At 33.6% G+C, this 22104-nt stretch overlaps 1 protein-coding gene across 2 annotated transcripts in view; it reads left to right on the forward strand.

Annotated features, from left to right (window-relative positions):
• Positions 1–22104, forward strand: part of LANCL1 (LanC like 1) — a 48667-nt gene that overhangs the window by 12081 nt on the left and 14482 nt on the right. For both annotated transcript variants that reach the window (XM_003765962.4, XM_012546396.3), the window contains exon 4: positions 16335–16542. In XM_003765962.4, the coding sequence (XP_003766010.2) occupies positions 16335–16542 (208 nt within the window). The remainder of the gene's footprint in view (positions 1–16334; positions 16543–22104) is intronic.

The raw sequence follows: 22104 nt of genomic DNA on the forward strand, positions 1-22104 counted from the left end.
CCCCATATTTGGACTTCAGCTAAAGATTTTTCAGCAGAATACTTAAAAGTTCATGTTGTTCATTACGGTGCATGAAGTAAAGTTCAAAAAATTCCCCTATAGAGTCAGGCATACTCATTGCTGTCTTTTGTAATGTTGATGTAGAGTCATTCCTAAATACAAATTTAAATAAGGCAAAAGAAAAAATCTTGAAATTTTTATTTCCAAGACTGAGTTTTTATACTCAACAACTTCTTGCCTTTTTGGAGAAGAAGCAAAGAATGTAATGAAGTGATTAGCGATTTTTAAATAGGCTTCAAACATACTGTTTTTTTCCCCAAGTTTGGCACATTTACATACCTAGTATTTTATTGTCTTCCATAGTTAATTTCAGTGCCACATAAAAGCTGTATACCTAGGTTTTGCCTTCCAGTCCTTTGAAAAGTAGAAAGAGTGAGTAACAGATGGTAAAAACTTTATAAGTAAAAAATTCTTTATTATCTACAACCCATTTTGGCAGTCAACAAGGCTAATTTAGGTATTCTTGCAAAATTGGAGGATAAGTTTTGTTTATTTTGATGAGGAGAGTAACTTATATGCCATGCAAGAAGTACTGATTTTCAAAGAACTGGAAATTAATAAAATATACAAAACTAAAAAGACTGAATACATTTTAATTTTTGGTTCAGAAAATACTTTAATATTGTGTAATACCACAGGATTATCATTATCAATGTGAGTTTATCACTTAAGTAGTAAGTAGGAAAAATGTCCTTAATTGAGAGATCCTCTTGATGGAAAACTAGATGTCATCGTTTATTTCTACTTTTTTTTTAAACATTTGAACACCTCAGAATGTGATGCTGTATTTCAAATACATTTTCCTGACTTTGGAATTTATGGTCTAAATTTTACAAATGGAGAACATAAGTCATAAGTACAACATAAGACATTCAAACAATGACAGCATAATATTAGCAGTGTATAGAGTTTTTGAATAATTATTTAAAATAAGGTGCTCAGGCAAAAGTCATGAAGGGGAATCTGAAGAGATAGGCAAGGGTAAGAATGTCTTTTAAAAAAAGAGTCTAGGGTGAAAATTTTTAGGATTAAAATTAAACCTTGGAAAGATTCCTATGGTCTGCACCTAAAGAAAATGGAATCTGCTAGCGTTCTTTTGTACAATTTTTTTTTCCTAATCCTGTATTAATTTATTCAATGTGATTGCTGAACAGAAAATTAATTGGGCCAAGACAGGAGCTTTTTCTCATAATTGCTTATGTAGAAAAGGGTTGTTGAGTATCTTCTCATGTAAATCATCACCCAGTAGTCTGAAATCAATCGGTAGCTCTTGCAGCTGCTAATAAGAGATATAGAAATGAACAGCTTCAGCTCTTTTCACAAAAATCCCCTCTTATGAAATGTGGTACAGTGAAGTGCAATACTATACCTAGTGATGTATGACATTTGCAGGCAATAGATTTAAGATGTTAGTTTTCCAGTTTAATCTTTCCATACTGTGCTTATAGAATCTCCTTGCCAGCGTCCTCCAAATGCTTTAGTGAACCATATTTTCAAACTCCTATTGATTATTTCCACATGGAGGTCATATTATCTCCAAATCAAATCTAAACTATACTAAAAAATTTACTCTTCTTCCTAACTACTCCATTTCTAATTTTTCTATTTCTGTTTCCTTACTTCCCAATCACCCCAGTTTGTAACCTGAGAATAATCTTTGATTAGTCCTTTTCCCTTATCCTTCATATCAACATCCTGTCCTTCCTAACCCCCAAATATCTTGTATATCTGTCTTCTCTTGTCCTTGAAAGTGATCTCTCAATTCTTGGATGTCTCCTAATACAATGAACTTGGGCTTTCCTGACTCCATGCCCAATGCTGTTCCTAAATGATAATAGACAAAAAGATGATGAGGTTTTTCATGATTCTCTGTTAGTGCTTTTATCTCCCTCTTCCAAATTACTTCGTTATTATTTCTATTCTAGATACATAGTGTATTTACTTATCATTTTACATCATGTTTCACCCAGTAGGATGTAAACTTAAGGATTAGAACTATTTTGTTTTTTGTCTTGCATATAATAGCTGCTTAATAAATGTGGGTCAAATTGGAATGCATTTATTTTTTAACTATTAGATGATTTCACTCTTAGATGGAGTGTATAGGGTGTTCAGTCATCTAGAAAGCCTAGTCATGCATTTGTCAAGTACACAATACAGAGGCAGTTCAGTGTGTAGTAGACGTAGGATCAAAAGGCCTGTGTTCCACTCCTGAACCTGCTCTTTATTGATCATGTGATCTTAGCAAACCACTCATCTCCTGGCCCTCATTCTACTCACCAATAAAATGGAAAAGTTGGGAGAGAGCCTCTAAGTTTCTTTCAGCTCTATCTGGATCATCTGTTCTTAGATCAGTAAAATGGGAATAATGCTTAAGCTGCCTCCCTTGATGCATTACAAAATGTAGGAATGTATTTTGTAAACTAAGTTACTGTATGTTAGGATTCTTACAAAGTGATAAGTTGGTTGTCTAATTTAGCATGGTACTTAACAAGTTCTCTAGCTCACTAATGTGTTTAGCACTCATTGGAGTTCTGCAAGATTCACAAATCCAGGAGATTCACAAGTTCAGTGGAGGAGATTTCACAAGTCACAGCTCCCACAATCCCACTCTCAGAGGAGGAGTGAACCTTTGGTTCACACCTCTAAAAGAGCATATAAAAGGACAAGCACTAGAGACTCGGGGAGATTGAGAGCCAGAATTCAGTCAGGAGATTCAGAACCAGGATTCAGAGAGAGCTAGAGGCTGAAGCTGGCAGAGGCAAAGGACAAGCTGCAAGAGCTCTTGGAACCAAGAAGGGAGATAGGCCTCTAAGAAAACTAACCAAGCTATTTTGGAAGAGACAATAAAGGACTGAACTTTTAACAGCTGGCTGCACTTGAGGTGATTATTACACTGAACTGAAACTAAGGCTGCCCCCAGAAGCTCCCAAGAAACTTGCTTACAGAGAACCATTATATTTTAGAGAAGAGAACATTGCAACTGTATACATTACATATGAAGGAATATTACTCTGTTAATGGTAATTATTTCATGCTGCCATGTACGGAACATTGTTCAAAGAAAGTACTGGAAAAAAGGGATGGGAATGTTGTTCAGAAAGAGAATAGGACCTGCTCTTAAAGGACTTTATAATTTAGTTGGGGAGACAGAATTCAACTATATTCAGAACTGAAGAAACATTGTTTAAAAAGCAGCGTACAAGCTCTTGAGGTATTGCAAAACGGGTAATCTAGTAAATTGAAAGGGACATAGCTTAAGAGCCTTGGGTTCTAGTTCTGTCGCTGCCACTAACTGGGAGATTTTATTTTATTATTTATTATAGTCAAAAGGTATGATGAAAATAAGGCTAGTCAGATGGCTTCCTGGTAGCTAGATGAGTTTCATTATCTTACATTTATATGACATTGTGGGGGGAAACACATTCATAGAATTTCAGATTTTACAAATGATTCACCCTAACTCTTTTCACTGCCCTCCTCCCCATCTTACTGATAAGAGGGAGGCCATAGAAGTGAAGTTTATTTGCCCACTAGTAATAATCATAGAATTCAAAATTCAGGACCTCTGATTTGAAATCCAGCATACTTTCTGCAATAATTACCAAACTTGATAACTGAAAAGTTGTAAATCTTACAATTTGCATAATCTGCTGTTCCCTGTCTTGGAAATTTTTCTACTTCAATATCATTCAAAATTATCTCAGAGTTCTATACCTTTATGTATAGCATCCATGCTGAGTATCTCTAGTGTCTTCTATTTTATCGGTACCTATAATGTTAACACAATTTTATTCTTATAGAGTTGATGAAGGAAAGAGAGATGCCCAATCTGATACTGGAAGTCATCTACAAAGCTGAAGTGGTATTCTGACAAAGGATTGACATCACTAAGTCATATTTATAAAATAAAAGAAAAAGGTTAAGAAATAACTATAGATGGAATAGCTGGAAGGCACGGTAAATAGAGTGCCAGGCCTGTGGGCAAGAGGACCTGAGTTCAAATCCAGCCTCAGACACTTGACAGTCACTAGCTATGTGACCCTAGGCAAGTCACTTGATCCTGATTGCCTGGCAAAAAAAAAAAGAAAAGAAAAAACAAATAACCACAGAAATTCAAAATAGAAGTATTTTATAAAGACCATGCATCTGTTCTCTTTGTGGAGGTTGTCTCTACAGTTATCCACCCCCTGTACCACTACCTTTTTCTACTCTCCCATCTTCATGATGTTTACAACATACACCTATATCTCCCATCCTGAATAAAAAACAAACCAAAAACCCTCTTCATTTAACCCTACCATTCATTCAAGGCAATGTCCTTCAGCTCTCCTTTTTTTCACTAGAAAAAGTTTTTTCTGCCCACTGCCTCTCCTCTAACTTCTCAATCCTTTGCAATCTGTCTTCTATCCTATTTCAATTATATAATTGAAATTGCTTTCTGCCAAGTTATTAATGATTTCTTAATTGCCAGATGTGGATGCCTTTTCTCAATCCACATTCTTCTTGACTTCATTGCAGTATTTGTTGCAATTATTGACCACCCTCTCCTAGTTACTCTCTAAATTTTCATGACATTGCCTTCTTTTGGTTTTATTCCTTCCTGTCTGTCTTGCCTCTCAGTCTCCATTTCTGGTTGTTCTTGTTCTCCATCATGACCCAAGATTCTATCATTTTTTTATCATCATTTTTGTATTTTCTCCCTTTTCTTTTTTCTCAACAATCACAAATTGTATTGTCTCTTTACTTTGATGCAAGGCACTGGAGATAAATCTTATACCAAAAATTTCAACAGCGGGGCAAATAACGCAATGCTTTGGTTTCCTCATTTCTAAAATGTAATTTCATCAGCCTCATTATAGTAAATGGAGCCATTTTTAAAATGGACCCCTCATGAATTGCCCTCACACTTTATAGGATTAGATATTAGGAATGTTTAATCAATAATTTACAGCACATTACAATTATAAAGCATTGTGAATATTTTTAATAATAGCTAGTTACCTCCTTAAAGCAATGTTTTGCGATTAATGAGATAATGTTTATGAAAGACTTTGTGTTCAGACGAAATATAATTCTCTTCATTCAAGACAACATGTTTCTTAAATTTTGCATTATTTAAATGATTTTCCCTCAAGTTCTAGCTTTTCAAAAACATATACAGCTTGTAATAGCTTGAAGTTATCTTGGAGAAAGACAGTTTGCAACCTTCACAGAATATATAAAATTTTTCATGTACCAATGAACATTTCCCCAAAATTTTCTGTTTCTGTCTTGTTATCACCACTGTCCCAGCCAGTCTGTCTCAAAATCTTGGAATAACTCTTTGATGAATCCATCTCTTCCCATAAACTTAGTCAATCACTAATTCCTTTTGACTTTCAAAATGACTTTTTAATATCCTTTAATATTTATAATGACTTTAATAATAATATTGACTTTTAATATTTTTCAGATTTGCCTTTGTTTCTATCCCACTTCCACTACTCTAGTTTAAGCCTTTTCACATTTTCAGTTTAATTCAGAAAACATTCCTTAGGCACCTATATGCACAGTAATATACAAAGAGAGGAAGATGATTAAAAAGAAAATAAAAAAACCCATGATCCCTGCTTTCAGGGGTACCACCTAGCTATCTAACTATAAATTGCTAGAATGCTTCAATAGTAGCTTAGTGATGTCAGGAGAAATAAGGAAGATCATAACATATTGGTCAGACCTCTTGAGGCAAACTTGGTGGGATATGAGCAACAGTCACATTAAGATGTGCAGATATAGATTGGTGGTCTATATTTATAGGAACTATAGAGTTGATGAGATCCCAGATCTAATTGAATAATTTGTGAACAAACAACATATGAACACAATGACATTAAGACACAGTAAAAGACAAAATGACCAGTATTGAGCTTTCATAATTCACAAATAAGCTAATGTAAAATAAAACATAATAAAGTGGTTTTCAAAATCCCAGGAAAGATCCTTTCTAGTCATTAGGTTCAAGAAAGACTATGAAGAAGTTAGTATTTAAACTGAACTTGAAAGGATTATTCAGGAAGTGATGTGAGGAAGACATTCCAGATGAGCAGAAATTTATGTGTCATACTGTGGATGGTGAGTATTTATCAACACATGACAGACAGGAAGCAGATTGGTTGGACCAGATTAGATGAGGCAGAACTGTGATACATTAACTCCCAGGCCCCAAGACGATCTGGACATCTAAACCCAGTGAATTCTTAACTTTTCCACTTTTACTTTTACACAAATTTTCTGACAGTTCTCCCTAGTCTTATTTATTTATGACCCATGTCATATCATCTCTTTTTTCCCTGGCTCTTTTTTCATAGCATATGTATGTATGTATGTATATGTGTGTGTTATTATAGTTGAACTCAATAATAACCTGTCTGTATTGGCTGTTAGTATTATCCTACTTGTATTGTCCATCCAACTAGATTATTGTTATGGCCCAGAACTCTACTTAAAACAAGGATTCTTACAAGTTGCTAACTTAGTGAAATTAATAATACAATGGTTATCTAGTTTAGCATGATGATTAATAAATAGTTCTCTAGTTCAGTACATGTACTTAGTACTTAATATAGTTCTACAAGATTCACACCTACGATGATGTAATTATAATAGAGTATATAACAGCCAGCAGGGACGCAGAGACAGATTCATTCTATCATCTACCTTTGTGGTGTCTGGAGGCTGAAGCACAAGCCCTTAAACTCAGAGACAGATTCACTTCATCTCACACCACTGTGGTAGCTGGCCTATCCTCCTGCATTTCCTCCACTAATACCAAAGCCCATCTGAAGGGCCTCCAGAAAGCTAGCTGAAGCCCCAGGCAAGGAGACAAGACTCTGAGGGAGACAATAAAGAATTTGGACATTATCTCTGGTAATTCTCATGATGATTACTCTACTGAAATAAAGACTGGGCCAGAGACCTCCAGAAAACCAACCAGAACACTACAGATTATAAATTTCTGAAAGATAGGAACCCTCTGTTTTAAGCCTTGTGTAAGCTTAAGTGTTCAATTCAGTGCTGAGCATGTAGTTTTAGATTAGCCATCTGACTTTCAGATCAAAAAATGTCAGAGGATTTTGAGTAGTATAGCCATGGAGTGAGTGTGTGTGTATGTGTGTGTGTGTGTGTGTATAAGTAAACTTTTTGATGAAGTAACCTTTATCAAGGTATTAACTAGTAGTTAACATGTTAAATATCAAAAGATTTAAAATGTGACCATCTCAGGAACATTCTTATTTTAAAAGGCTTTCCTCCTACGCCCCCCAGATAGAAAAAACCATTAGCAAAGTAACAAGTGGTAGTTAGTGCTTTATGGTTGTTCTTTTTTTGCCTGAGAACTACATGACCACTATATTGGCAAAGTTGTGACCAAAAAGGGAAAATAACAAATGATGTAATCTGTGAGAAAACAGACACATTAGAGCACTGTTGGAGCTATGAATTGGAAAGGCATTTTGAAAAGCAGTTGAGAACTAGGCCAAAAAATTATTAAACCATACATACAGTGTCATTCAGAGATACTACAACTAGACCCCTAAATAAAGAGGTCAGAGAAACAAGAAAAGGTCTTATGTGTGCTTAAATATCTGTGGTAGCTTTTCTTTTGAATGATGGTAAAGAACTTGAAAGCAAAGAGATGCTCATCAATTGGGGACTTGACTGAACAAATTATGGCATATGAATGTAGAAGAATATAATCATAAAGAAAAAAGATGATTTCAAAAAAACCTGGACATGAACTGATAACAGAATGATTTGAGCAGCATATTTGTCATTTTAACTTTTGATATGTTTTAAACAATGTCACCGCATTCATATCTTGTGTTTGTTCACAAGTATTCAAATATATCTGGGATCTCATTAACTATAGTTCTAACAAATATATAGATCATCCCAATCTATGTTTGCCTTAAGAGGTCTACCCAGTCTGCTAGAGATCATCTTTGGCTTTCTCCTGACACCATGAAGATACCATTGGAGCCACTCTTGCCATTTATGTATATTTATCGCCTTTATTAGCTAGGTGGCATGATGGATAAAGCAGTGGACCTAGAATCAGAAAATTCAAATCCCAACAAGTAGGTGATTCTGTGAAGTCATTTGACCCCTGTCCGCTAAAATGATTGTATTGTAAAGTGTTTGGCAAACCTTAAAAATGAGTCAGTTTATCATCATCATCATCATCATTTCTTGCTCTAGCCATGTGACCAGTGCCATACAGTATTTTAATGATGTCCTGTACTCCTGTTGTTCTACTTCTTCATTGATTATGTTACAGTCTGCTCCTATTCGCCAGGAACTTTTCCATTACCCTTTGTATGATTTTGAATTCCTTGTCATTAAAATGATATTCCAAGTCTCACTGAAAAACAGCAAAACTGGTAACTTATTTATATAGAAAAGATGGGCCTTTGCCATTATGGGAATTTGGGAAATCAGTAAAAGTTCTTTGAAGTTTTCCAAAAGTAGTCCAACTCTGGATCTAGCTCATTATTCATCCGTATTAATTGTCCCAGATATACATATTGTTGGTTAGATGTCTATTCAGATGCTTGTTGAACTCTTGAGTAGTAGACTTTTTTCATCCAATTTTTCTTTCTTTTGTGAATGGAGAGGACAAATTCCTTTGAGTAATTACAGATCTCTCCCAAGAGGCTCTTGAATGTCCTGGGGCTTGATGAATTCAACACATTTACATCACACACAGGAACCTCTCCATCTACAGAGAATTCTTCCTCAATCTGGACTCTAATATTTCTCTTTGTAGAGTGTACAATGATTTAATTTGGGAAGTGTTATTAAATTAAAATCTTCATAGTATTCCCCTACTACTTTATCCTTAGCAACTAATATTGGTACATAAGCTGCAATTATTTTTGTGGTTATCTTTGTGCTTTTAACTTATCATTAATACTTCAATATATGATGAATCATTGTTTCTTGAAATAAGTCTTACAGATTTTAAGCATACAATAAAATAAAATTTACTTTGCCATCTCCTTTTTTTTTTTTTTTTTTGCCTCTCCAGGTAAATTTTGTAAGTTATCCTTCATTGTAAATGCAATTTCTTACATATAGTTTTATTTTATAGCAAGAATATCAAGGTTGATATGATTCAGGTCCTCCAACAAAATAAACTATTTATTGATTATTGACATTTAGATTGCCAGTAGTAAAATTAAGGTTTCTTAGGACCATCTGCCACATTTCCCCACTATTAACCATCAGAGCAGAAAAAGGATTGCATAGTACTGAGGGTCATTTTTTTTATTCTTATCTGTTTTATGTGTTACTATAGTCAAAAAAAAAAAAAAAAAGATTGTCATCACCAAACAAGCTGGTCTTTTAGTGTTGTGCCTCTTTATGATTAGCAGAGCTTGTCCTCAGAAAATAGACTCAGTTTCTTTCTGGGCTCATAATGACCACCTTTTCAGTATGGTAGAACGTTTCAGAACTTATGTTCACTGTCACATTGAGGCCTTGAAGTGAGACTTTTTGTTTGTTAATAAGGACAGCTACATTACAGAAAAAGTATTGGATAGTTGAAAGAATTCTAGACTTCAAGTCAGAAGAACTGGGTTTAATCACAGGCTCTATCACTTATTCTCATGTGACCCTTAAAAGAACATGTCATCTCTCTGATCTTTAGTTTCTTCATCTTTAAAAGGAGGAGGAGTGACTAGATGGTGTTTAAGATCACATGAAGTTCTGAATCTTCTGATTTATAAAATGTGTTAACCTTGAATAGTTTAAAAGAAGTAATGGAAGAGTGAGCTAATTAAGAATTGGTAAAAGTAGTAGAAATCTTCATTCCAGAGTAAATGCCATAGATTGCATTATACAAAATTAATACAGAATTCCTGATTATAGATTATTATCAACATTGGATGGCAGTTACAGGATGGTACAATGGATAGAGCACTAGGCTTGGATCATGAAGAAGAGTTCAAATAGATACTTGCTAGTTATATGAACTTGGTCTGATTAGTTAACCTTGTTTGCCTCAGTTTCTCATCTATAAAATGATCCAGAGAAGGAAATGGCAAACTACTCCAATGTTTTTAACAAGGAAACCCCAAAATGGTTGGTCATGAAGAATAAGACATGACTAAAACAACTCAACAAAATCTTGAAAAATTGAGGGGATATATAGATAGTTTAAAACATGAATGCCATTTTTAAATAGACATATAAACCAAGGAGAGGAACAGATATTATTATTTAGCATTTCAAAAAAATTTTCTTGAAAAGAGAGAGTAAGAGGATAGAAAAAGAGAATAGCTGCCTATTGTTTGGGTATTTACATGTCACCCAAAAGAGTATAGTGTAAGAATTAGTTGTCTCTGGTAACATCACAAACTTAAGACACTACTTGATTAAAAATGGATTGCCACACCTTCTTCTTGAAGGTCTTAATTCTTTTAAGACAAATGTGTATTGAAGAAAAAAGAAGGAAAAATAACAAACCACATAAAATTTATGCGTCCTGCCTAACAGTAACATAGCACTTGATACAAAATACAAATGATCTATTGATCAAATGAACCTTTTTTTATTCCAAGACGATGGTAAGATTTTCCCCCCTCTTTTATTTTCTTGCAGAACCAGGAATGATATAATCCATTATAGGTAATCCATTACCTCCATTAGGTAATTGATAAAACAAGTATAACATACACAAATATCCCCAGTACATTTCCCACAAACTATTCTATCTTCAGTAGTGATGGGTGACAGATCCTAGAGAATTCTTGAAGGAATATCATAGCACATCTTACATCTTTAGTTTACACTTGCTCTACAGTTTAATCATGATTACATACGGGAAATTAAAATCCATTTTGTCCCAAGACAACAGACAAACATTAATCTCTGAGAATCTAGGGTTATTAAATAGAAATAAAATGTTATCTATAAAATAAATAGTGTGTCAAATTAAAATCGAAATGGGGCCATAAGAATCCTTGACCAAAAATCACATATCAATGTTACCTATATTTGATTGTATTTTTCAAAATTTTATTACATATTTTAATCTGGGAAATGGCCTGCAACCTGCAGTTTTGACACTTCTGGATTAGATAACCATTGTGTCCAGTTTTATCCCCAAACATGATCTCATAAGTACCTTTTTTTAATGTGATTGTTTAAGTGAACAAAGTTTCAGTACAATTATTTTATTTGAGAGTATTTGTTGATCTGTGCATAGTGTTTAGAGAAGTATATAGGCTTTTTATAGTAGTAGAAGGTGGAAATACTTTTGTTTACTTCCTTGATGGAAAATTCCATCTTCCAGTGACTTCCTGAAGCAAATAATGGAGTTTATTATTTCTACTGAGAAAGAATGATTCTGAGTCTTTAATATTCAGACCTTAGAATTATTAACTAAAATGTCATTCTATTAGATCTCAGTTGCAGTTACTGGGAAAATGAACACCTTGATTAACCAGAAATCAAATAGACCATTTCACTGTAATTCATTGTCAGAATAGCATTTGTACTTGCTGAAACTTTATTTTTTTTTCTTGAGGTACTTTTGGTATTAATTTAAAGAGAAAACCACAAAAGAGAAGATAAGCCTCTGTGAAACGTGATCTGGTCGTTCATACGAGATGCATCTTTAAAAATGCAACATTGACTCCGGCTTCTACAACTGAATATCTAATAGTAGTAACAAATTAAGGAATGTCCTTTAATTGTAAATGTCACTGTAAGAATTTATATTGTTAAGGTCATTTGCTTGGAACAGAAACTAGTCTGGAATTTTCAATAGCTTTCACATTCTTTTTTTATAATTAAAGATTTTTATTTAGAGTTTTGAATTCCAAATTTTATCCTTCCTTCCCTCTTCTCCTTGAGATGGTAAGCAATCAGATATAGGTTATATATGTGCAATTACGTGAAACATTTTCATTTTAGTCATTTTTGTACAAGACCTTTGGAGTAAAGGGGGAAAAAAAGAAAGTGAAAAATAGCATAGTATTCATATTCTTAACATCAGAACTTATATTTATGTTAGACTCTCAATCATTACTCCCCCTTAGCCATGTTAGGTCTGACATAAAAGGAAAACATTATACTGAAGTTCTTTGATGGTGCTACATCATACATTAAACTCTTCATTTGTCAAAATCCAAATGACAAAAATACTCAGATAACTACTATTCATCTCATAGTATTCTGCAGTGAAATTTATGCTTGTAATGATGTATTAAAATTGCATTCAGGACACTTTGGATGTTATTTATATTTTATTCTTTATGACCAAAGAATTAGAGTTAGAAAAGACCTCAAAGGTCATTGCATGTTGGAAGGTGGTGGATTAGTGTTCTCCAAAAAAAACTCCAAATCCAGGAGGCTTTTGTCAATGTACCATGCTCTTAATTCTTGAAATTAAGTAAAAATCTGCATGATACCTGTGTTAACACTTGATTAATCAGAATGTTAAATTGATTAAACTATTCTGTTTCTCAATCATCTGAATAATAGGGAGTTTACTATCTATAACTTGAGTGGTCATGGACAAGTTGCTTTATTTTGTGTGTTTTTTTCCTCATTTCTAAAGTGAAGGTTTTGAAGTAAATTACCTTTGAATGTTCCTTAGAAACCACTCAAATTAAGAAGGTTTTACATGCAAGGACATAGAGAAATTATGGTCCCTTGTATTTATTGAATAAGATGTTTGATATGTAATTCTTTGGATATTGATTTTACATAAATCCCTTTAAATAATCAAATTTCAAAAATCATCTCAAATAGGAATTTCAAGTTGGAATCAAAATATTGAAAGAAACTTCCTTTTCCCTCCATGGAGTCAAGGATAAGCTATAGATGGAAGATGCCTGCTGTATTACATTTCTTTCTTGACTAGTTAGCAGTCTGCTTGTTTAGTCTCAGAAACACTACACCCCTCTTTTTTCTCTTCTTTCTACTAGCCACCCCCAAAAAAGATAATACAATTTTTAGTATTTTTGAAGAATCTTAATATTTTCATTTTGTTTATCCATTGACTGATAAACTTAAATGAAACATGCTTCTAGCAAGAAACTGAGATGTGAAATAAACTCTTAGCTCAAGATGAAGGGGTTAGAGAGGAACACACAAATAACAGAGTTTTCCCCCTAAATTTTAGAGTAGGTTTATTGTTCACACAAGTGAAAATTATAAAGCATTATCTGGGGACAGAAGTAATGTTAATAAAAGTTGGATCAATGGAAATATAAGCCTTTTTAAGTTTTTCCAGTTTAGCCTTAAGAAGATGCTCTTGCTGTTTCTCTCTAGAAATTTGCAGATATTTAGAGGTGTTGTGATCATGTTTGTATGTGGAGCCTCCTTATGATTAGAGCAATATACATAGCAAGTTTAAGCCATTTCACCTAAGATTTTTCTAGACATTGTAGGTATGAGAATTTAAAAACCTCTCTTTACTTTCTTGTACTATTAAAATTTGGTAGTATAGAGCACCACATTATCTTCAGCATGTTGTACATTTTACTTGGCCTTGTAATTTTCAGATCTGGCCATGTTATTTATAAATATTAGGCATCCATGTAACTAGTAACTTTTTGATAGTTTAAAGCATTTTTAATGCTTTAAAGTTTTAATTCTTTTTAATCTCATGAGTAAAATGAAGGAAATAAAAGATCCTTTAGGAATGTATAAACTGAAGCACATAGAAAGTATAACCAAAGATAGAAACTTGGTTCTCAGAAATATAGAATTCTAAAATTGGGAAAAGCCTCCTCAAGTTCCCCTTCCTACAACTTGTCTTCTATTTAAATTCTTTAACAAGGGCAAGATTTGAGAAATGATAATCTAGTGTGTATTATAGAAAATATACCAAAATTCACATTTAAGGCTTTCAGAAAGCCAGTTCCTTTTAAAAAAAAAAAAGAAGAAGAAGAAGAATTGACTTGGGAGGGGGAATAGTGAAATTGTTGAAAATGAGATGGAAAAAGCCTGTAGAAAGAAACAATTATGAGGCTTGTATTTAATCCCTTTTTATTTTCCTAAACTTCAGTCATGTCAGTTATCTGGCCACAGTGCTTACATTACTTAATTAGGAAAGTTGAGACAGCAGTGTGAATAGAAGCTGCCTGCATAGTGAAAAGGTAACAATTTAAAACCTATCACACTCTCATATGAATTGGGTAGATGGAGATAAAGCCTATTAAGGACCTCATTCAAGGAAAAGCACTTGACATTGATCACTTGTGAAAAGGAGTTTTTTTCCCTACCCCAAAACACATTTTCATGTGTTTGTACATATAAACTCCAAGCATTGGTCCATCTGATCATCAGCTTGTGGAATTACTAACATTGAGCTGCCTTGAAGGAACGGACAAGGTTATTAACTTTGGCAGGAAATGGAAATTTGTCTTTAATATACATGTGAAATTGAATTGTCTGTAGCACGAAGCTTTGGAGATTACCCATGCAAAATGAGAAAACGATCTAAATTTAAAATTGGCCTCAGTACAGTGGAAAGTAATTTTGTAGGCTGCGTTCTTCCTGCATTGAAATCTGTACAGAAATGGGCTCTATTAATTTAGACTTAAACACAGAACCTGTGTCTTCTTAGAAATGGTTAATGAGATGGAAAGTGTACCATAAGGAGAAAAATGAGAATTCTAGAAATGCTTCAGGCAAGTAAGTTCTCTATGTCTTAGCCTTTGAGTCTGCAGTGAGACCAATTGGCTTCAGAAAGGAGGTTCTCCCTACTGTGACAGACATTTGGAATAAGGAAATCCTGGTGATTCTTCACAATTTTGTATGACGGTCTAAAGCCCACAAAGGGGAGTAGAGAGGCTCAGAGACGGAGTCCCTGACACAGCTTTTATAATGTCAATGCTGATGTGGCTGAGTGCCTATAGGAAAGAGCGGGGGGAAGTAGAATATACGTTCTCAGAGAACGAATAACTTTTATGTGTTTCCTAAAAGACCTGCCTATGGCAAACAAGAAGACAGGATAGGAGAGCAAAATATTTCTCTTTATTATAAGGAAAAGAAAATCATCTTCCTTCTAAAGATAAAGTGAGCTCTTCCTATCTACGATGCATCAAGCTAGTTTCCCTTTTTTTGTTCACTGATTCCTGATTATTTGTACATGGAGTTCGGCTGTCTGTTTAATTACTAACAAATTCAGCTGTCTGTTAAATTACCGACAATTTGTTGAGAGGTAGCAAGACATAGTGTAGAGATCTGACATTGGATCCCAAAAGACCTGGATCTGAGTCTCTGATACATACTGGCTATTTAACCTCAAGCTAATTAATGAAGCTCTCAGTGCCCCCCAGACACTGCTATAGAAAATACAGTTTGGTGATGTGCATTCATACAGGGAGTTTCCTCATCAAGTGTTCATTACATTTTTTAAATTTCAAGTGAATTAAGAAAAAAGTGTTGGTGCATTAGTCACTGTGAAGGTAAAGATCAGTAATTTTGCCTTTCTCAATGAGGGGCAACCTGATATCATTAAAAGAGCCAGCTATCTTAGAGTCAGAAAAAGGTAGGTTCAAGCTTCAGCTCTGACACTTTAACTACTTTATGACTTAAATGTCTCGGGTTCTCTGTTTCTTCATCTGTAAAATGAGTTAGACAAGATAATCTCTGTTTTCTAAGAGTTCTAAATTCTGTGGGACTTACTAGCATTCAGTCCCTGAGCTTAAACTGAGCACTTAAATTCCATTAATCTCAGTTTCCTTATCAAAGGGGGATATTAACTTATACTGTTAATCTTACAATTTGGTTGTGAGGAAAATTATTTGTGAGCTATAAAACGTATTTTAATTGATTTTTTTATTCATTACTATCAACCAACTTAATTCCTTAATTCAGTTATTTGGCAAATTTTTATTGAGTGTTTTCTGTACTAGTCACTATGGGAATAATAAAAGGATGTACAGTTAGTTGCTTCATTCTGTTTTGAACAAGAGAAAGGAAGGGAGAGGGGAGTAAGCATTAACATAGTACACTGTGCTAAGCATTTTACAGATTTTCTCCCAAGTGATCCTTCTAACCACCCTATGAGAAAAGTGCTGTTATTATTTCCATTTTACAGTTGAAGGAACTGAGGTTAAGTGACTTGCCCTGAGTCACACAGCTAGTAAGTATCTGATGCTAGATTTGAACTTGTCATCCTGACCCAAGACCCACCTACCTGCCTCTGTTAGATAGTATACCAAAAGATAGCCTCAGTTGGCCCTTCCTTACCTTAATAAATATTTCCTTTCCAGGTATTGCTCTTCTGTACTTACATCTCTATGAAGTGTATGGCGACCCAGTCTACCTACAAATGTCCCATGAATACGTAAAAAAGAGCTTAAATACTCTGACCAAGCGCACCATCACCTTCCTTTGTGGGGATGCTGGCCCCTTAGCGATAGGAGCTGTGGTGTACCACAAGATGGGGAATGAGAAACAGGTAGAGGACTGCCTCACTCGGTAAGTTTCTTTGGAGAGAGGATTATCTTATCTTGATATCACAAAATGCACTCATTTTGCCTGTGTAATCAGGATTAAATCAAGAATATTCTAAGGAACATTACTTTTTATGTATAAAAGTCCTTTTTTTCCAGTATTCCTATTATGATCATCTGAGTAATCTGTGTACAATTACCTTATTGTATTTAGGGTTTAGGGCTATAATTTCAGTTTCATAGCAAGTTATCTTGACATTAGTATGCTCAAAGTTTAGCAGCCATTCAGTGATAGTCCCAACAGAAGAATTAAACCTCTTCACTCTGAATCCATCTGGGAAGCTCCCTATGTGTTATTCACCAGTTATTGCAGGTAAAGAAACACTGATTATTCTTAGTTATTAGAATGTTTTCCTTCTGTTAAAGCTGAAGTGCCCAACTTTAACTAACAAAGAATACTATTCCATGTCCAATGCAAGATGAAACATAAAGCCTGAAACAAATTATTTCATTTTCGGCTAAGCAAGTTCAGAGTCCTTTGGAAACTTTTTTTTGATGACTTCTCCTCATAGATTAAATAACAGCAAATGAAGTAAGCCCAGAATTATATTTCAGTATGGCCACTACAGTCGTACAGTCACTTTTAATCAAATATTAATCTATCTCTTTAAAAAAAAAATTTTTTTTTCTTCAGTTATAGTACAAATTCCAGATATATGATAGGAACATTCATTATGGTAGCAGCTTTCTTTTCTCAGTTTTTAAGACTTTGTATCAGAGCAAATAAGAATTTGAAAAATATATAAATTCTGTGTAATAACTTCTCATTACAAAGCCGTAAATTCATTTTATTCCAAAGTTCATAGCATCAGAACTGTACTCGATCTTACTACTTTTATCACCACAAAAGAAAACTTGAGTTTTTTCTTCTTATGCACCAAACTAGCTTCCCCTCTGGTCTTTCATTTTCTGTGTTACTCTTCTTTTGCTTCCTCTTGGTTCTCATCTAGTATGTCACACAACAATCCTTTGATGAAATAAATTTATCTCTCAATTCGTGTTGTGTAATGAAATGGGTTCTACTCCCACCATCACACCCTGACCACACCTCCTGAGGTGTCTTAAAGAAACAGCCTTTTGGGAGTGAACAATTTTAGAAGGTTAACATCATAGTGTTATACTTGAATATATGCATATTGGAGCCTTATATTACTTTAAACAAAAAGTATCATTACCAGATGTTCTGAGTTTATAATCTACCATTTTTACTGTTTTTAATTCCTCCTACCCAGAGATCTCAAAGGCGTCCCTAAATGATTGTAATTATCACCATTTTATAATCAGGGAAGTGATTTAATTCATTACAAACTATTTTGAGAATGATCTAGAGCTTTTACTTTCTAGTTTTGTACAAAAAGGATAATAGGGAATCTCCTTTATAATATGATGTGTCTAGAAAAGGTTTCTCAGAAAAACTTGCTAAGATGATTTCCTCGTAGGGTCCAAAATTTCTTCTAAACAGCTTGACACTCTAAAAATTGTCTGAGAGATGGCAAATAAAATTGGTTTTTATGCTTTTATTTTTCCTTCAATGCTATTTCATCATTGCTTTTATTCCCTGTAATAAAAAGTCTTGTGTTACAATCAATATTATCAACATTTCAAAACAAAAAAATGGAAAAGCAAATATCTACTTCTGAATTCTAAAGTTTCAAAAACACTTAAAATATCCATTATGCTTTATAAATTCCATTATCTCTTCAGTTTATCATCGTACAAAATATAAAACATTCAGTTAAAAGAAAACATTGCCTTTAAAGATCATTGAACCGAATTGATGAATTTCGTGACTTGAATTCAATATCCAACAAGTATGAAATAGCTGTGTTTTCTCCAAAACTGTACAGTATAATTTTAATGGGATACTATCCTTTATTATAATATGTTTAAAGAGAATTCACTTCTTTGTTGAACTTTGATAAGACAGAGAATTTTGTCAATTCTAATTCTGTACTGCCATCTATTGGCAATTATTAAGCTCACAGCTCTGGAATAACAGGCTTTGTTTAAAAAAAAAAAAAATTCTGAGGGAAAAAGAATAGCAATTGAAACTTACTACAAGGTTTCCTTGAAGTCCTCAACGATATGATCAATTATGTTGGCAAAATAGAAAGTAAACTAATTTATTAAAAGCATTCTTCTGCAAGGCATTTTTCCCCCTTTCAGGGATTTTAATAATAAAGTATTAATTCACTTTGGATTTTGTTGAAGCCTTGTTATTTTCATTTGTAATTTAATGTAATATCATAGAGAATCATAGTAATAGATAATAATAATAAATAAACCTTAGTAGAGATCACCTAGTCTGCCCCCTATTATCTCAGGTAAGGTTAAGAGAAGGGGTAGAATTTAGAATTCAAAAATTTTTAAAAATTGAATGTTAAAAATTATTTTGACATGTAATAAAAGGGGAAATAAAATAATTATTTTAAAAAGCATTCAGTATTATTGAATTAAAAGACACAAGAAAACCCAGAGATCTCACGGAAGGAAAGTTTCATATTCCTGAAGAATTCTATAAATAATAAATAATTCTATAAAGCTAAAAAATGCCACTTTTTCAATAAAACATTGTTTATATCCTAAAATGTCTTGCTTCAAAACTGTTAAAATTTTTTTTATTTATAAGTGATCATAAGATTTTATGAAAAAATTTAGTGAAAAAAAATCCATATTTTTATAGGAAACTTCTGTGAAACTAGTAGAAAAATGGAATTTTATGAAGTATTTGGATGAAGTCCATTTGACTTAATTGCTATTGAAGTAAAATTAGCATCAAAAAATATCATGGGACATTCTGAAAGAAAGGAATAAAAAAGACCTTAGATGCCATTGTCCAGAAACAGGTATAGAATGATTGTGTACATGAAAAATGTAACATTTGATTTGGCAACTAAGTTTGGAGCCATTTTTTTTCTACAGCCAGTAGAATAAGCCCCACTATTAGGATTTGCCTTAAAGCCCATATAAGGTATTTCAGATAACTGGACTCCTTGAGTAGCCTATTTATTGACTTTTGCATAAAACTATACTAGTAATCCCTGTGCAACCTTGACTCGTTTACAAAATCTTTTTAAAAGGCATTATACCAAAGTTTGGGGCTTTTTAATACTAATTTAAGCTTTTTATTTTTCAAAAGACATGCAAAGATAATTTTCAGCATCTATCCTTGCAAAACCTTGTGTTCTAAAATTTTCTCACTCCCTTCCCCCATCTCTCCTCCCTTAAATAGCTTATTTTTACATTTTATCAAGCTGCACAAAGAAAATCAGATCAAAAGAAAAAAATAAAAATAAAAAGTAGGAAGCCAACAACAATAACAAAAGTAAAAATACTGTGCTGTGATCCATATTCAGTCCCCACAGTTTTCTCTCTGGATGCAAATAGCTTTCTCCATCCCAAGTCCATTAGAACTGGGTGGAATCAACCCATTGTTGAATTGATCATCATATAATCTTGCTGTTGCTGTGTACAATGTTCTTTCGGTTCTACCCACTTCCCTTAGCATCAGTTCATGTAAGTCTCTCCAAGCCTCTCTGAAATCATCCTGCTGGTCGTTTCTTATAGAACAATAATATTCCATAACATCCATATACCATAACTTATTCAGCCATTCTCCAACTGATGGGTATCCACTCAGTTTCCAGTTTCTAGCTACTACGAAAAGGGCCTTTCCCTCCTTTATTATCTCTTTGGGATATAAGCCCAGTAGAAACACTGCTGGGTCAAAGGGTAGGCAGTTTGATAGACCTTTGGGCATGGTTCCAAACTGGTCTCCAGAATGGTTGGATCAGTTCACAACTCCACCAACAATGTATGTGTCCCAGTTTTCCCACATCCCCTTCAACATTTATCATTTTCTTTTCCTGTCATTTTAGTTAATCTGAAGAGGTATGAAGTATAACAGAGTTTTTACTGAGAATGTAATCCTATTTTATACATGCCCAATAGATATTTTTTCAACCTTACTCTCAAATACTTATGATTACATCTCTACTTTCATACATACAATAAAAATATATTTAAGATGTTATAATACTCATATTGTTGTCATACCTCAGTGCTAGAATCTTGCCTGTGCATAACTTTTTTATGTGTCTTTGTAGCTCTCCTAGTTTCACTCTTTGATGCCATTGTGAGAATTGGCATCCCCGAAATGCATGACTTAGAATAATCTCTTGAGTACAAACAGAAGGAATCTGTGAAATAATGAAAATCTTTGACCAAGAAGGGACAAATCCATTTAAATTAACCCTTTTAATTTATAGGTGAGAAAACTGAAGATTTAGAGGGGATAAGTGACTTTTCCAGAATTACTGCTAATTTGTGGTAGAATTAAAAGACTCCTAAGCCACAGTGCTATGCTTTTTCTAGTACCTCATGCCGATGTTGCCTTTTTAAATTTTCTCTTATGCTTTGAGAGTTCTAAAGAAATATTTCTGCAATATGTGATTTGTAGAGTCAGATTTTCCCTTTGTAAATTGGAAATGGCAATGGGAGTCACCTCAAAGAACCTGACCTCTCTGATGGAGAAGAAAGCAAGACTACAGGATATAAGATTTTCTTTTAAATTGCAAAGTCAGGAAGACGCATCCCTCTTGAGTTCAAATCTAGTCTTAGACTCTCACTAGATGTGTGATCCTGGGCAAGTCACTTAACCCTGTTTGCCTCAGTTTCCTCATCTATAAAATGAGCTGGAGAAGGAAATAGCAAACTACTCCAGTAGCTCTGCCAAAAAAAAAAAAAAAAACCCAAAAGTAGTCAGAAGAGCTGGACATGACTGAATAGCAACAAAACATGATACAATCTTCAAATATATTGCTTCAAGTTTTTAAGTATCAAGATAGACCAACTCTTAAATTTAAAAAAAGTACAAGTTGGTTAAATCAATTTATTCTGTTTTAGCAGGTAGTAGAGTGGATAGAATAGTAATCTTGGAGTCAGGGATGCCTGGATTTGTATTCTGTTCAGACATTGACTAGTTATGTGAACTCTGGGCATATTTAGCTTCTCAATCTCAAATTTCTCATCAAAAAGGGCTTATGATAGCTCCTACCTTAGCAGGTAGTTGTGAGCATCAAATGAAATAATGTATATAAAGTACTTTGTAAACTTTAAAGCGCTGTATTAATGTAGATGGTAGTATTAATTGTTAGTATTAGCATATAACATGTTTGGAATATTTGTCGGTTAAAATAGGAATTAACTGGATCCTTCTTTAGAACCATTCAGTCTTGGTATTTTTGTTTTAATTTGTTATGAACCATTTCCTTTATGAGTTCTTTTCTCTAAGTTTTACCATCCCACTAGACAAGCTGCTCTCCAAAAGCAATGCATTTGGAACTCAATTTTCTCAATTAAAAAAAACAAAAAACAGTATTAAAGTCTTTTGAATTTAAAAAACAACATAATATAGATTCTGCTATGTCCATTTTATTTAGAAATTGAATTATAAGAGATTTTAGCATCTAGGATCAGCTAAAAGGAACTTGAGACATCTTGTCATCTGAACCTCTCATTTTATAAA

The sequence above is a fragment of the Sarcophilus harrisii genome, chromosome 3, assembly GCF_902635505.1.
Source record: "Sarcophilus harrisii chromosome 3, mSarHar1.11, whole genome shotgun sequence".
NCBI classification, from domain to species: Eukaryota; Metazoa; Chordata; class Mammalia; order Dasyuromorphia; family Dasyuridae; genus Sarcophilus; species Sarcophilus harrisii.